The sequence below is a fragment of the Peromyscus maniculatus genome, chromosome 1 (genome assembly GCF_049852395.1).
Source record: "Peromyscus maniculatus bairdii isolate BWxNUB_F1_BW_parent chromosome 1, HU_Pman_BW_mat_3.1, whole genome shotgun sequence".
NCBI lineage: Eukaryota > Metazoa > Chordata > Mammalia > Rodentia > Cricetidae > Peromyscus > Peromyscus maniculatus.
In genome coordinates, this window is record NC_134852.1 from 151,986,095 (window position 1) to 151,999,810 (window position 13,716).

A 13,716-nucleotide genomic window follows, 5' to 3' on the forward strand; every position below is an offset into this window, starting at 1 on the left:
CAGCCAGTGACAAATGGTGGTGGTGATGCCTCATCAGGCAGGCAGACTGTTGACCTTAGGAATTGCCAGTGTGGGCAGTGTGTGTTGTTGGACACCTGTAAAATCATCACTCAGGAGGCATATGTAGGAAGTCTGTGAGTTCAAGAAGAGGCTGGGTTACAAATTGCCCATGTGGTACTTAGATTAAAAAGTTAAAAATTGGGGTTGGAGGCCAGGCGGTGGTGTCACACAACCTTAAATAAATAAAATACAACAAAAATTGGGGTTGGATTTAATCCCAGCCCTTGGGAGACAGAAGCAGGTGGATCTCTCTGAGTTTGAGGCCAGCCAGAGAAACCGTGTCTTGAAAAACAAAACAAAACTAAAAGTTGGGGGCAGGTAAGACGGTTCAACAGGTCCCTAGAATTCACATGATGAAAGAATGGGATCCTGCAAGTTTCCACATAGCACACACGTAGTTTAAGTTCAAAAATGATTTGTGGGTGACAGATAGGCTCCGTATATCATCTCTCTCTTATGCTCCAGTTTATTCCTGCCCTGCTTCTCTAAGAGGCTTGGGGAGGGTCTGGTGGCCTTCTGTTCTCTGTCCTACTTCCTCAGGCCATTTTCTTGGGAAACAGCCTGAACGTAAAGTGACAATATGTAACTGTAAGACAAGAACTGATTGTTGGCTCTGTGAGGACTTCCTGCATGAGGGAGGCCTAGAGCATGTATGGGGAGCCTGGCCGCAAGATGGGTGTCTTGAGAGGAACAATCAAATCAAGGGTGTCCTAGGAGTATGTGTTGAACTCATGTTCCTGTGCAGGCTGACACTGTGTAGGGATCACTGCCCTGTGGGGAGCCCTGGTCGTTGTTGGAGAGGAGAGCTAGTGGAAACCATGGGCAGCAAGAATTGTACATACTCGTTTCCAGGCCTTGCCTTGCCTCTGTCTGTCCCCACCTCTGCCTCCTGCATGTCACCTGGGATGAGCCGTGCCTGGACTAGGATATAATTTCCTTCAGCACTGAGGTAGAATACGTGCCTAAACTCAGGGCAGAGCCAGATCTCACTTGCTAGCTTCCCAAGGGGCAGGTGTGGAGGGCCGCTTAGAAAAGTTAGGACCAAGGGAGGCACATGGGCCTAAAATGTATGGGGATCAAGTCTCCCAGCCAGACTGGGAGAACAGAGACTAGTGTTCCTGAGAGGTGAAGAGAAAGGAGCTTGCTCTTAGATTCAGAAATGCCCCAAAGAAGCTCCAGGACCAGGCCTTCATGAAGGCACCAAGGGACAATGAGAGGAAAACACTAAACAGCAGACCACACTCTGTGAAGAATTCTGCTGGAACCTAAGCAGCCTAGGGAACCAGCCAATGGCGGCACTTACCAGGATCAATGGGTGGAGAGGAGACGGAGGAGTCCGGACTGGAGAGTGACACTGGGGTGGACAGTGAGGAACTTCCAGTGGGAGAAGCAGGACTGCTCAGGAACACAGATGTAGGCAGTGGGCTGGTACCAGGCCTAGTGGTGTGGTTGGTGTCTGGGGAACTTGGGAAGACTGTCATGCCCATGGTTGAAGACAGTAGCCCTGATGTAGAGGCTTGGGTGGTAAGGGAGGTAAACTGGGAGGTGGTGGACTTTGAGGAGAATGAAGAAAAGGTGGGCACATGAGATGTAGTCTTGGAAGTGGATAGAAGGCCACTGCTGGAGGTTGGACGGCTAGATGGGGTGGGAGTCATGTGGATGGTGGGGAGAGCAGAGGAAGGAATGGATGAGGTGACAAGGGGGGACACAGAGGAATTAACAGGAGTAGAGGCAGCAGTTGGAGACACAAAGGCAGAAACAGATGAAGGATGAGATGATGTGGGTTTAGTAAGCAGAGGGGAATGGGACACTGAGCTGGCGGTGGAAGTATACTGTGGAGGAGAACCTGCAGAACTTGAAGCAGGTGTGAGAGGGGACGTCATGGAAGAAGATGGCAAAGATGCTGAAGAACGAAAAGATGTAGTGGTGCCAGAGTGGGGCAGGAAAGAGGTGGATGATGTTACAGATGGGGAATGTGGGACATTAGTGAGAGAAACCAAAGTGGATGGAAAACTTGTTGGGAGAGAAGTGGCAGTTGGTAAGGATGGGAAGGAAGGGGAAACAGTAGAGCTGTGGGGCACTGAGGATGGACTCAGCTCCGAGGGAGAAGTTTTTGCTGTTGTGAATGAAGAGTAAACTTGGGTAATGGCAGTTGTAGTGGGAGTGATAGATGGTGCTGTTTTGAGGGAACTTGTACCCTTCATTGGAGTAGTTGGAAGAATGGTGCTCAATGGTATAGATGTGGAAGCTGATGATGCTGTGTGTTCAAGAGTTTGGGTGGTATGTATCACAGGAGTTCGTGTTACAGGGGAGGTTGAAAGAATTGAAAGTGGTGTGGACAAAGAGGTCTGAGGACCTGAAGGTGTTGGATAGGTGATGGTGGTCTGTGGGGATGTTCCTAAAGGAGAACCAGTGTTACTTGCAGTGCTGGAGACAGAAAGAGTAGGAGGAAGATATGTAGTGTGTGGAGTATGGGGACTACTAGATGTGCCAGAGGAGGTATAGACTGGCACAGTACCAGTTACACTCATGGTGGGTTTAGCTGATATGCTTGTAGCAGGAACTGACATGGATGGAATGCCTGTCATGGAGGAAGTTTCTGAACTGTGGGAAGGAGAGGTTCTTTCTGTGGAGAATGAGCTTTGAGCTTGTGTGGTGGCCATGGTTGTATAAATGACAGGAACTGATGTTTGTGGAGGGCTTGTGCCTTCCATTGTGGTAGGAAGAACAGTCCCTGGTGTCATGGAAGTGGATGCTGATGATAATGTGTGTTGACTGTTTTGGGTGCTAGTTGTCATTGAATTTGATGTCACAGAGGAGGTTGAAATTAATGGCAGTGGTGTGGATGAGGTCTGAGGAGCTGAATGGGTTGGTAAGTTGGAGGTGGTGTGCATGGATGTTTCTGAGGAGGCACCTGTGGTGTGTACTGAGCTGGAGATGGCAACTGTGGTTGAAGGGTATGTGGTGTGTGGACCATGAGGACTACTGGGTGTTCCTGAGGTGGTGTGGACCACATTGGTACCAGTTACACCGATGGTGGACATAGTTGATAATGTTGTAGCAGGAACTGATGTGGATTGAATGCCTGTCATGGAAGAAGTTTCTGAACTGTGGGAAGGAGAGGTTCTTTCTGTGGAGAATGAGCTTTGAGCTTGTGTGGTGGCCATGGTTGTATAAATGACAGGAACTGATGTTTGTGGAAGGCTTGTGCCTTCCATTGTGGTAGGAAGAACAGTCCCTGGTGTCATGGAAGTGGATGCTGATGATAATGTGTGTTGACTGTTTTGGGTGCTAGTTCTCATTGAATTTGATGTCACAGAGGAGGTTGAAATTAATGGCAGTGGTGTGGATGAGGTCTGAGGAGCTGAATGGGTTGGGATGTTGGAGGTGGTGTGCATGGATGTTTCTGAGGAGGCACCTGTGGTGTGTACTGAGCTGGAGACGGCAACCGTGGTTGAAGGGTGGGTGGTGTGTGGACCTTGAGCACTGCTGGGTGTTCCTGAGGTGGTGTGGACCACATTGGTACCAGTTACACCCATGGTGGACATAGTTGATAATGTTGTAGCAGGAACTGACGTGGATTGAGAGGCTGTCATGGAAGAAGTTTCTGAACTGTGGGAAGGAGAGGTTCTGCCTGTGGAGAATGAGCTTTGAGCTTGTGTGGTGGCCATGGTTGTATAAATGACAGGAACTGATGTTTGTGGAGGGCTTGTGCCTTCCATTGTGGTAGGAAGAACAGTCCCTGGTGTCATGGAAGTGGATGCTGATGATAATGTGTGTTGACTGTTTTGGGTGCTAGTTCTCATTGAATTTGATGTCACAGAGGAGGTTGAAATTAATGGCAGTGGTGTGGATGAGGTCTGAGGAGCTGAATGGGTTGGTAAGTTGGAGGTGGTGTGCATGGATGTTTCTGAGGAGGCACCTGTGGTGTGTACTGAGCTGGAGATGGCAACTGTGGTTGAAGGGTATGTGATGTGTGGACCATGAGGACTACTGGGTGTTCCTGAGGTGGTGTGGACCACATTGGTACCAGTTACACCGATGGTGGACATAGTTGATAATGTTGTAGCAGGAACTGACGTGGATTGAGTGGCTGTCATGGAAGAAGTTTCTGAACTGTGGGAAGGAGAGGTTCTTTCTGTGGAGAATGAGCTTTGAGCTTGTGTGGTGGCCATGGTTGTATAAATGACAGGAACTGATGTTTGTGGAAGGCTTGTGCCTTCCATTGTGGTAGGAAGAACAGTCCCTGGTGTCATGGAAGTGGATGCTGATGATAATGTGTGTTGACTGTTTTGGGTGCTAGTTCTCATTGAATTTGATGTCACAGAGGAGGTTGAAATTAATGGCAGTGGTGTGGATGAGGTCAGAGGAGCTGAATGGGTTGGTAAGGTGGAGGTGGTGTGCATGGATGTTTCTGAGGAGGCACCTGTGGTGTGTACTGAGCTGGAGATGGCAACTGTGGTTGAAGGGTGTGTGGTGTGTGGACCATGAGGACTACTGGGTGTTCCTGAGGTGGTGTGGACCACATTGGTACCAGTTACACCGATGGTGGACATAGTTGATAATGTTGTAGCAGGAACTGATGTGGATTGAATGCCTGTCATGGAAGAAGTTTCTGAACTGTGGGAAGGAGAGGTTCTTTCTGTGGAGAATGAGCTTTGAGCTTGTGTGGTGGCCATGGTTGTATAAATGACAGGAACTGATGTTTGTGGAGGGCTTGTGCCTTCCATTGTGGTAGGAAGAACAGTCCCTGGTGCCATGGAAGTGGATGCTGATGATAATGTGTGTTGACTGTTTTGGGTGCTAGTTCTCATTGAATTTGATGTCACAGAGGAGGTTGAAATTAATGGCAGTGGTGTGGATGAGGTCTGAGGAGATGGATGGGTTGGTAAGTTGGAGGTGGTGTGCATGGATGTTTCTGAGGAGGTACCTGTGGTGTGTACTGAGCTGGAGACGGCAACCGTGGTTGAAGGGTGGGTGGTGTGTGGACCTTGAGGCCTGCTGGGTGTTCCTGAGGTGGTGTGGACCACATTGGTACCAGTTACACCCATGGTGGACATAGTTGATAATGTTGTAGCAGAAACTGACGTGGATTGAATGGCTGTTATGGAAGAAGTTTCTGAACTGTGGGAAGGAGAGGTTCTGCCTGTGGAGAATGAGCTTTGAGCTTGTGTGGTGGTTGTATAAATGACAGGAACTGATGTTTGTGGAGGGCTTGTGCCTTCCATTGTGGTAGGAAGAACAGTCCCTGGTGTCATGGAAGTGGATGCTGATGATAATGTGTGTTGACTGTTTTGGGTGCTAGTTCTCATTGAATTTGATGTCACAGAGGAGGTTGAAATAAATGGCAGATTTGTGGATGAGGTCTGAGGAGCTGAATGGGTTGGTAAGTTGGAGGTGGTGTGCATGGATGTTTCTGAGGAGGCACCTGTGGTGTGTACTGAGCTGGAGACGGCAACCGTGGTTGAAGGGTGGGTGGTGTGTGGACCTTGAGCACTGCTGGGTGTTCCTGAGGTGGTGTGGACCACATTGGTACCAGTTACACCCATGGTGGACATAGTTGATAATGTTGTAGCAGGAACTGACGTGGATTGAGTGGCTGTCATGGAAGAAGTTTCTGAACTGTGGGAAGGAGAGGTTCTGCCTGTGGAGAATGAGCTTTGAGCTTGTGTGGTGGCCATGGTTGTATAAATGACAGGAACTGATGTTTGTGGAAGGCTTGTGCCTTCCATTGTGGTAGGAAGAACAGTCCCTGGTGTCATGGAAGTGGATGCTGATGATAATGTGTGTTGACTGTTTTGGGTGCTAGTTCTCATTGAATTTGATGTCACAGAGGAGGTTGAAATTAATGGCAGTGGTGTGGATGAGGTCTGAGGAGCTGAATGGGTTGGGATGTTGGAGGTGGTGTGCATGGATGTTTCTGAGGAGGCACCTGTGGTGTGTACTGAGCTGGAGACGGCAACCGTGGTTGAAGGGTGGGTGGTGTGTGGACCTTGAGCACTGCTGGGTGTTCCTGAGGTGGTGTGGACCACATTGGTACCAGTTACACCCATGGTGGACATAGTTGATAATGTTGTAGCAGGAACTGACGTGGATTGAGTGGCTGTCATGGAAGAAGTTTCTGAACTGTGGGAAGGAGAGGTTCTTTCTGTGGAGAATGAGCTTTGAGCTTGTGTGGTGGCCATGGTTGTATAAATGACAGGAACTGATGTTTGTGGAGGGCTTGTGCCTTCCATTGTGGTAGGAAGAACAGTCCCTGGTGTCATGGAAGTGGATGCTGATGATAATGTGTGTTGACTGTTTTGGGTGCTAGTTCTCATTGAATTTAATGTCACAGAGGAGGTTGAAATTAATGGCAGTGGTGTGGATGAGGTCTGAGGAGCTGAATGGGTTGGGATGTTGGAGGTGGTGTGCATGGATGTTTCTGAGGAGGCACCTGTGGTGTGTACTGAGCTGGAGATGGCAACTGTGGTTGAAGGGTATGTGGTGTGTGGACCATGAGGACTACTGGGTGTTCCTGAGGTGGTGTGGACCACATTGGTACCAGTTACACCGATGGTGGACATAGTTGATAATGTTGTAGCAGGAACTGATGTGGATTGAATGCCTGTCATGGAAGAAGTTTCTGAACTGTGGGAAGGAGAGGTTCTTTCTGTGGAGAATGAGCTTTGAGCTTGTGTGGTGGCCATGGTTGTATAAATGACAGGAACTGATGTTTGTGGAAGGCTTGTGCCTTCCATTGTGGTAGGAAGAACAGTCCCTGGTGTCATGGAAGTGGATGCTGATGATAATGTGTGTTGACTGTTTTGGGTGCTAGTTCTCATTGAATTTGATGTCACAGAGGAGGTTGAAATTAATGGCAGTGGTGTGGATGAGGTCTGAGGAGCTGAATGGGTTGGGATGTTGGAGGTGGTGTGCATGGATGTTTCTGAGGAGGCACCTGTGGTGTGTACTGAGCTGGAGACGGCAACCGTGGTTGAAGGGTGGGTGGTGTGTGGACCTTGAGCACTGCTGGGTGTTCCTGAGGTGGTGTGGACCACATTGGTACCAGTTACACCCATGGTGGACATAGTTGATAATGTTGTAGCAGGAACTGACGTGGATTGAGTGGCTGTCATGGAAGAAGTTTCTGAACTGTGGGAAGGAGAGGTTCTTTCTGTGGAGAATGAGCTTTGAGCTTGTGTGGTGGCCATGGTTGTATAAATGACAGGAACTGATGTTTGTGGAGGGCTTGTGCCTTCCATTGTGGTAGGAAGAACAGTCCCTGGTGTCATGGAAGTGGATGCTGATGATAATGTGTGTTGACTGTTTTGGGTGCTAGTTCTCATTGAATTTGATGTCACAGAGGAGGTTGAAATTAATGGCAGTGGTGTGGATGAGGTCAGAGGAGCTGAATGGGTTGGTAAGGTGGAGGTGGTGTGCATGGATGTTTCTGAGGAGGCACCTGTGGTGTGTACTGAGCTGGAGATGGCAACTGTGGTTGAAGGGTGTGTGGTGTGTGGACCATGAGGACTACTGGGTGTTCCTGAGGTGGTGTGGACCACATTGGTACCAGTTACACCCATGGTGGACATAGTTGATAATGTTGTAGCAGGAACTGATGTGGATTGAATGCCTGTCATGGAAGAAGTTTCTGAACTGTGGGAAGGAGAGGTTCTTTCTGTGGAGAATGAGCTTTGAGCTTGTGTGGTGGCCATGGTTGTATAAATGACAGGAACTGATGTTTGTGGAGGGCTTGTGCCTTCCATTGTGGTAGGAAGAACAGTCCCTGGTGTCATGGAAGTGGATGCTGATGATAATGTGTGTTGACTGTTTTGGGTGCTAGTTCTCATTGAATTTGATGTCACAGAGGAGGTTGAAATTAATGGCAGTGGTGTGGATGAGGTCTGAGGAGATGGATGGGTTGGTAAGTTGGAGGTGGTGTGCATGGATGTTTCTGAGGAGGTACCTGTGGTGTGTACTGAGCTGGAGACGGCAACCGTGGTTGAAGGGTGGGTGGTGTGTGGACCTTGAGGCCTGCTGGGTGTTCCTGAGGTGGTGTGGACCACATTGGTACCAGTTACACCCATGGTGGACATAGTTGATAATGTTGTAGCAGAAACTGACGTGGATTGAATGGCTGTTATGGAAGAAGTTTTTGAACTGTGGGAAGGAGAGGTTCTGCCTGTGGAGAATGAGCTTTGAGCTTGTGTGGTGGCCATGGTTGTATAAATGACAGGAACTGATGTTTGTGGAGGGCTTGTGCCTTCCATTGTGGTAGGAAGAACAGTCCCTGGTTTCATGGAAGTGGATGCTGATGATAATGTGTGTTGACTGTTTTGGGTGCTAGTTCTCATTGAATTTGATGTCACAGAGGAGGTTGAAATAAATGGCAGATTTGTGGATGAGGTCTGAGGAGCTGAATGGGTTGGTAAGTTGGAGGTGGTGTGCATGGATGTTTCTGAGGAGGCACCTGTGGTGTGTACTGAGCTGGAGACGGCAACCGTGGTTGAAGGGTGGGTGGTGTGTGGACCTTGAGCACTGCTGGGTGTTCCTGAGGTGGTGTGGACCACATTGGTACCAGTTACACCCATGGTGGACATAGTTGATAATGTTGTAGCAGGAACTGATGTGGATTGAATGCCTGTCATGGAAGAAGTTTCTGAACTGTGGGAAGGAGTGGTTTTTTCTGTGGAGAATGAGCTTTGAGCTTGTGTGGTGGCCATGGTTGTATAAATGACAGGAACTGATGTTTGTGGAGGGCTTGTGCCTTCCATTGTGGTAGGAAGAACAGTCCCTGGTGTCATGGAAGTGGATGCTGATGATAATGTGTGTTGACTGTTTTGGGTGCTAGTTGTCATTGAATTTGATGTCACAGAGGAGGTTGAAATTAATGGCAGTGGTGTGGATGAGGTCTGAGGAGCTGAATGGGTTGGTAAGTTGGAGGTGGTGTGCATGGATATTTCTGAGGAGGTACCTGTGGTATGTACTGAGCTGGAGACGGCAACCGTGGTTGAAGGGTGGGTGGTGTGTGGACCTTGAGCACTGCTGGGTGTTCCTGAGGTGGTGTGGACCACATTGGTACCAGTTACACCCATGGTGGACATAGTTGATAATGTTGTAGCAGGAACTGACGTGGATTGAGAGGCTGTCATGGAAGAAGTTTCTGAACTGTGGGAAGGAGAGGTTCTGCCTGTGGAGAATGAGCTTTGAGCTTGTGTGGTGGCCATGGTTGTATAAATGACAGGAACTGATGTTTGTGGAGGGCTTGTGCCTTCCATTGTGGTAGGAAGAACAGTCCCTGGTGTCATGGAAGTGGATGCTGATGATAATGTGTGTTGACTGTTTTGGGTGCTAGTTCTCATTGAATTTGATGTCACAGAGGAGGTTGAAATTAATGGCAGTGGTGTGGATGAGGTCTGAGGAGCTGAATGGGTTGGTAAGGTGGAGGTGTGCATGGATGTTTCTGAGGAGGCACCTGTGGTGTGTACTGAGCTGGAGATGGCAACTGTGGTTGAAGGGTGTGTGGTGTGTGGACCATGAGGACTACTGGGTGTTCCTGAGGTGGTGTGGACCACATTGGTACCAGTTACACCCATGGTGGACATAGTTGATAATGTTGTAGCAGGAACTGATGTGGATTGAATGCCTGTCATGGAAGAAGTTTCTGAACTGTGGGAAGGAGAGGTTCTGCCTGTGGAGAATGAGCTTTGAGCTTGTGTGGTGGCCATGGTTGTATAAATGACAGGAACTGATGTTTGTGGAGGGCTTGTGCCTTCCATTGTGGTAGGAAGAACAGTCCCTGGTGTCATGGAAGTGGATGCTGATGATAATGTGTGTTGACTGGTTTGGGTGCTAGTTCTCATTGAATTTGATGTCACAGAGGAGGTTGAAATTAATGGCAGTGGTGTGGATGAGGTCAGAGGAGCTGAATGGGTTGGGATGTTGGAGGTGGTGTGCATGGATGTTTCTGAGGAGGCACCTGTGGTGTGTACTGAGCTGGAGACGGCAACCGTGGTTGAAGGGTGGGTGGTGTGTGGACCTTGAGCACTGCTGGGTGTTCCTGACGTGGTGTGGACCACATTGGTACCAGTTACACCCATGGTGGACATAGTTGATAATGTTGTAGCAGGAACTGACGTGGATTGAGAGGCTGTCATGGAAGAAGTTTCTGAACTGTGGGAAGGAGAGGTTCTTTCTGTGGAGAATGAGCTTTGAGCTTGTGTGGTGGCCATGGTTGTATAAATGACAGGAACTGATGTTTGTGGAGGGCTTGTGCCTTCCATTGTGGTAGGAAGAACAGTCCCTGGTGTCATGGAAGTGGATTCTGATGATAATGTGTGTTGACTGTTTTGGGTGCTAGTTCTCATTGAATTTGATGTCACAGAGGAGGTTGAAATTAATGGCAGTGGTGTGGATGAGGTCAGAGGAGCTGAATGGGTTGGTAAGGTGGAGGTGGTGTGCATGGATGTTTCTGAGGAGGCACCTGTGGTGTGTTCTGAGCTGGAGATGGCAACTGTGGTTGAAGGGTGTGTGGTGTGTGGACCATGAGGACTACTGGGTGTTCCTGAGGTGGTGTGGACCACATTGGTACCAGTTACACCCATGGTGGACATAGTTGATAATGTTGTAGCAGGAACTGATGTGGATTGAATGCCTGTCATGGAAGAAGTTTCTGAACTGTGGGAAGGAGAGGTTCTGCCTGTGGAGAATGAGCTTTGAGCTTGTGTGGTGGCCATGGTTGTATAAATGACAGGAACTGATGTTTGTGGAGGGCTTGTGCCTTCCATTGTGGTAGGAAGAACAGTCCCTGGTGTCATGGAAGTGGATGCTGATGATAATGTGTGTTGACTGTTTTGGGTGCTAGTTCTCATTGAATTTGATGTCACAGAGGAGGTTGAAATTAATGGCAGTGGTGTGGATGAGGTCTGAGGAGCTGAATGGGTTGGGATGTTGGAGGTGGTGTGCATGGATGTTTCTGAGGAGGCACCTGTGGTGTGTACTGAGCTGGAGACGGCAACTGTGGTTGAAGGGTGTGTGGTGTGTGGACCTTGAGGACTGCTGGGTGTTCCTGAGGTGGTGTGGACCACATTGGTACCAGTTACACCCATGGTGGACATAGTTGATAATGTTGTAGCAGGAACTGACGTGGATTGAATGCCTGTCATGGAGGAAGTTTCTGAACTGTGGGAAGGAGAGGTTCTTTCTGTGGAGAATGAGCTTTGAGCTTGTGTGGTGGCACTGGTTGTGTAGGTGCCCACTGTTGGTGTATGTCGTGTCCCTGTGTCCTCTGTTGTGTTTTGTAAAATGGTGCTCAGAGTCATGGTCACGGAAGCCGATGATTCTGTGTGTTGGCTCGTAGGGGTGCTATGCATCTCAGTAGGTGTCACAGACGATGTTGGTAATGATGGCATTGGTGTGGTCAGAGAGGAATGAGGAGTTGAAGGTGTTGGGATGGTGATGGTGGTCTGCTGGGATGTTCCCGAGGGCCTTGTGGTGTGTGTTGTGATAGAGACAACTGCTGTGGGTTGAGGGTTGGTGGTATGTGGCTTATGGGGACTGCTCTGTGTTCCTGATGAGGTATTGATTGTTACAGTACCAGGTGTACTCGTGGTGGCCCTTGGTGAACTTCCAGTAGGTGGAAGTGATATGGACTGATGGGCTGTCATGGAAGTAGGGTGAGAACGGACGGAAGTGTAGCTTCTGGTGGTGGAGAATGAACTTTGAGATTGAGAAGTGGCACTGATTGTGGACGTGGTAAGAGCTGCTGTAAGTGTGGGCCTTGTTCCCTCCATTGTGGTCTTAGGAAGAATGGTGCTAAATATCTTGGGCGTGGAAGCCGTTGAGACTGTTTCTGTGCTTGTGGGAGTCCTAGTTATCTGTGAAGTTGTTGTTACAGAGGAGGTTGAAAATACTGGCAGTGTTGTGGCCAAAGAAGTGTGAGGACCTGATTGTGTGTGGAAGGTGATTGTGGTCTGGACAGAAGTTTCTAATGGGGGGCCAGTGGTGTGTGTTGTGCTAGAGACAGGAACAGTGGGTGGAGGTTGTGTGGTATGCGGAGTAGGAGGCCTGCTATGTGTTTCTGAGGTGGTGTGCACCACAGGGGTACCAGTTCCTCCCATGGTAGACCTATTGGATATTGTAGTGAGGGGAAGTGATGTGGGTTGATGCTGAGTTGTATTGGAAGGGTGTATTAAGGAAGCTGAGGTGGTTTGTGTGGAGAATGAATTTGAGGTTAGGGTTGTATAGGTGCCTGGGGCTAATGTTTGTGTTATTTCTGATTCCTCTGTTGTGGTGGTTTGAAACATGGTGGTGGATGGCTTTATTATTGAAGGTGATGGTAGTATATGTGAAGTAGTTGGGGTCATGAGAGTCTGAGATGTTGGTGTCACTTCTGACGTAGAAACTGTTGGATTTACAGACGCTAATGAGCTTTGAGTCCTTGGAAAAGTGGTTGTTGTCTGGATAGATGTTTCTGAGGGAGCAGTTGCGGAGTATTCTGTAGTGTGGAAAGAAATGGTTGGTTGAGAGTGGGTGCTCCATGTCATGTGTGTTGGCTTAGTTTGAGATACTGTGTTTGGGGTCCAAGTGTTTGTATTAGGTGGTGGTAGGCTATTGCTTTGTCCTGTTTGATGTGTGGTCAGGGTAGTCTTTCCTGAGAGAGGTAGTTCTGTGGTCTCAGTTGCATGGCTTGTTGTGGCTGGACGGTGACTTTCCTGTTGGGCTGATGTCACTGTGGATCATGGCAGTGAATAATGTTCAGTTTATGCTCATAGTCCTTTACATATTCTGTGCTGTGTCCCTGGACTGGCTTTTCTCTGTTTTCTAACCATGCTGTATTACCTGTGAGTAATTTCCTAGCTCTGAGGCTCTTGGCTTTCTTTGGTGAACTTTACTGCTGTTGTAGCTCCCCTCCTTTACATGTATTATGATGTACCCCTTTCCCTCATTCCTGCCTGTCCTGTGTGGCCTGAGGCATGGCTGGTTGTCATGCTGTATCCCTTTCTCCTGCCCCATTGGTTCCCCTCTCCCTCACCCCCTGAGCAATACAGACCCTCTTGTTGAGTTGGATATGCTATATGGAGGGTCAGAGTTGAACATTTGGCTCGGGTGCCCTGGCTTCCCAGGGGCCTTGACTCACCTCGGCTGGTGGACATCTCAGGCATTACTGAGGTTGGTGGTGTCACCGTGGTACTCTCTGTGAACTGAGCTGTGGTCTTTGTGGATGAGCTGGGGGAAGATGCTGTGGGCTTGGTTGTGGCCTGTGTCACCGGGAGTCTTGTGGGTGTTGACCTCGGTGTGGATGTAGGAGGCAAAGGTGATGTCAGTGGTGCAGTAGCCTCAGTGGTTTGAGGGTATTCTGTAGAGGAAAGTCATGGCAATACCTCTTTCCCACTTGCTTTTCCCAGATGTGTGTTTAAGTCCCCTGCTCTTTGCTCCTGCCTTCAGGATGCTTATCTTATTGTTATCTCTCCATAGGTTGATGAACACCAGTCTTGTCCCATTCCTAGCCTGCAAGTCCACCTATCTGGTGTGGACTCACCTCAAGGGCAGTCACCACACAGGCTCTCATAGGCCACTGATCATCCCTCTGCCCACACTTCTGGTCTTAGGGCTGATGTTCCTTTCTCCTTGGTGTCCCCAGCAGCATCTGGGATTGCTGCTGTATGTGAGTGG

At 49.0% G+C, this 13,716-nt stretch overlaps 1 protein-coding gene across 1 annotated transcript in view; it reads right to left on the reverse strand.

Moving 5' to 3' along the window:
* The window catches only part of Muc6 (mucin 6, oligomeric mucus/gel-forming), a 28,695-nt gene that overhangs the window by 1,183 nt on the left and 13,796 nt on the right, over window positions 1-13,716 (reverse strand). Inside the window, exons 30-31 of the mRNA XM_076563938.1 lie at window positions 13,181-13,399; window positions 1,364-12,772 (exon numbers count right to left, since the gene is read on the reverse strand). Coding sequence (XP_076420053.1) covers window positions 1,364-12,772; window positions 13,181-13,399 — 11,628 coding nt within the window. The remainder of the gene's footprint in view (window positions 1-1,363; window positions 12,773-13,180; window positions 13,400-13,716) is intronic.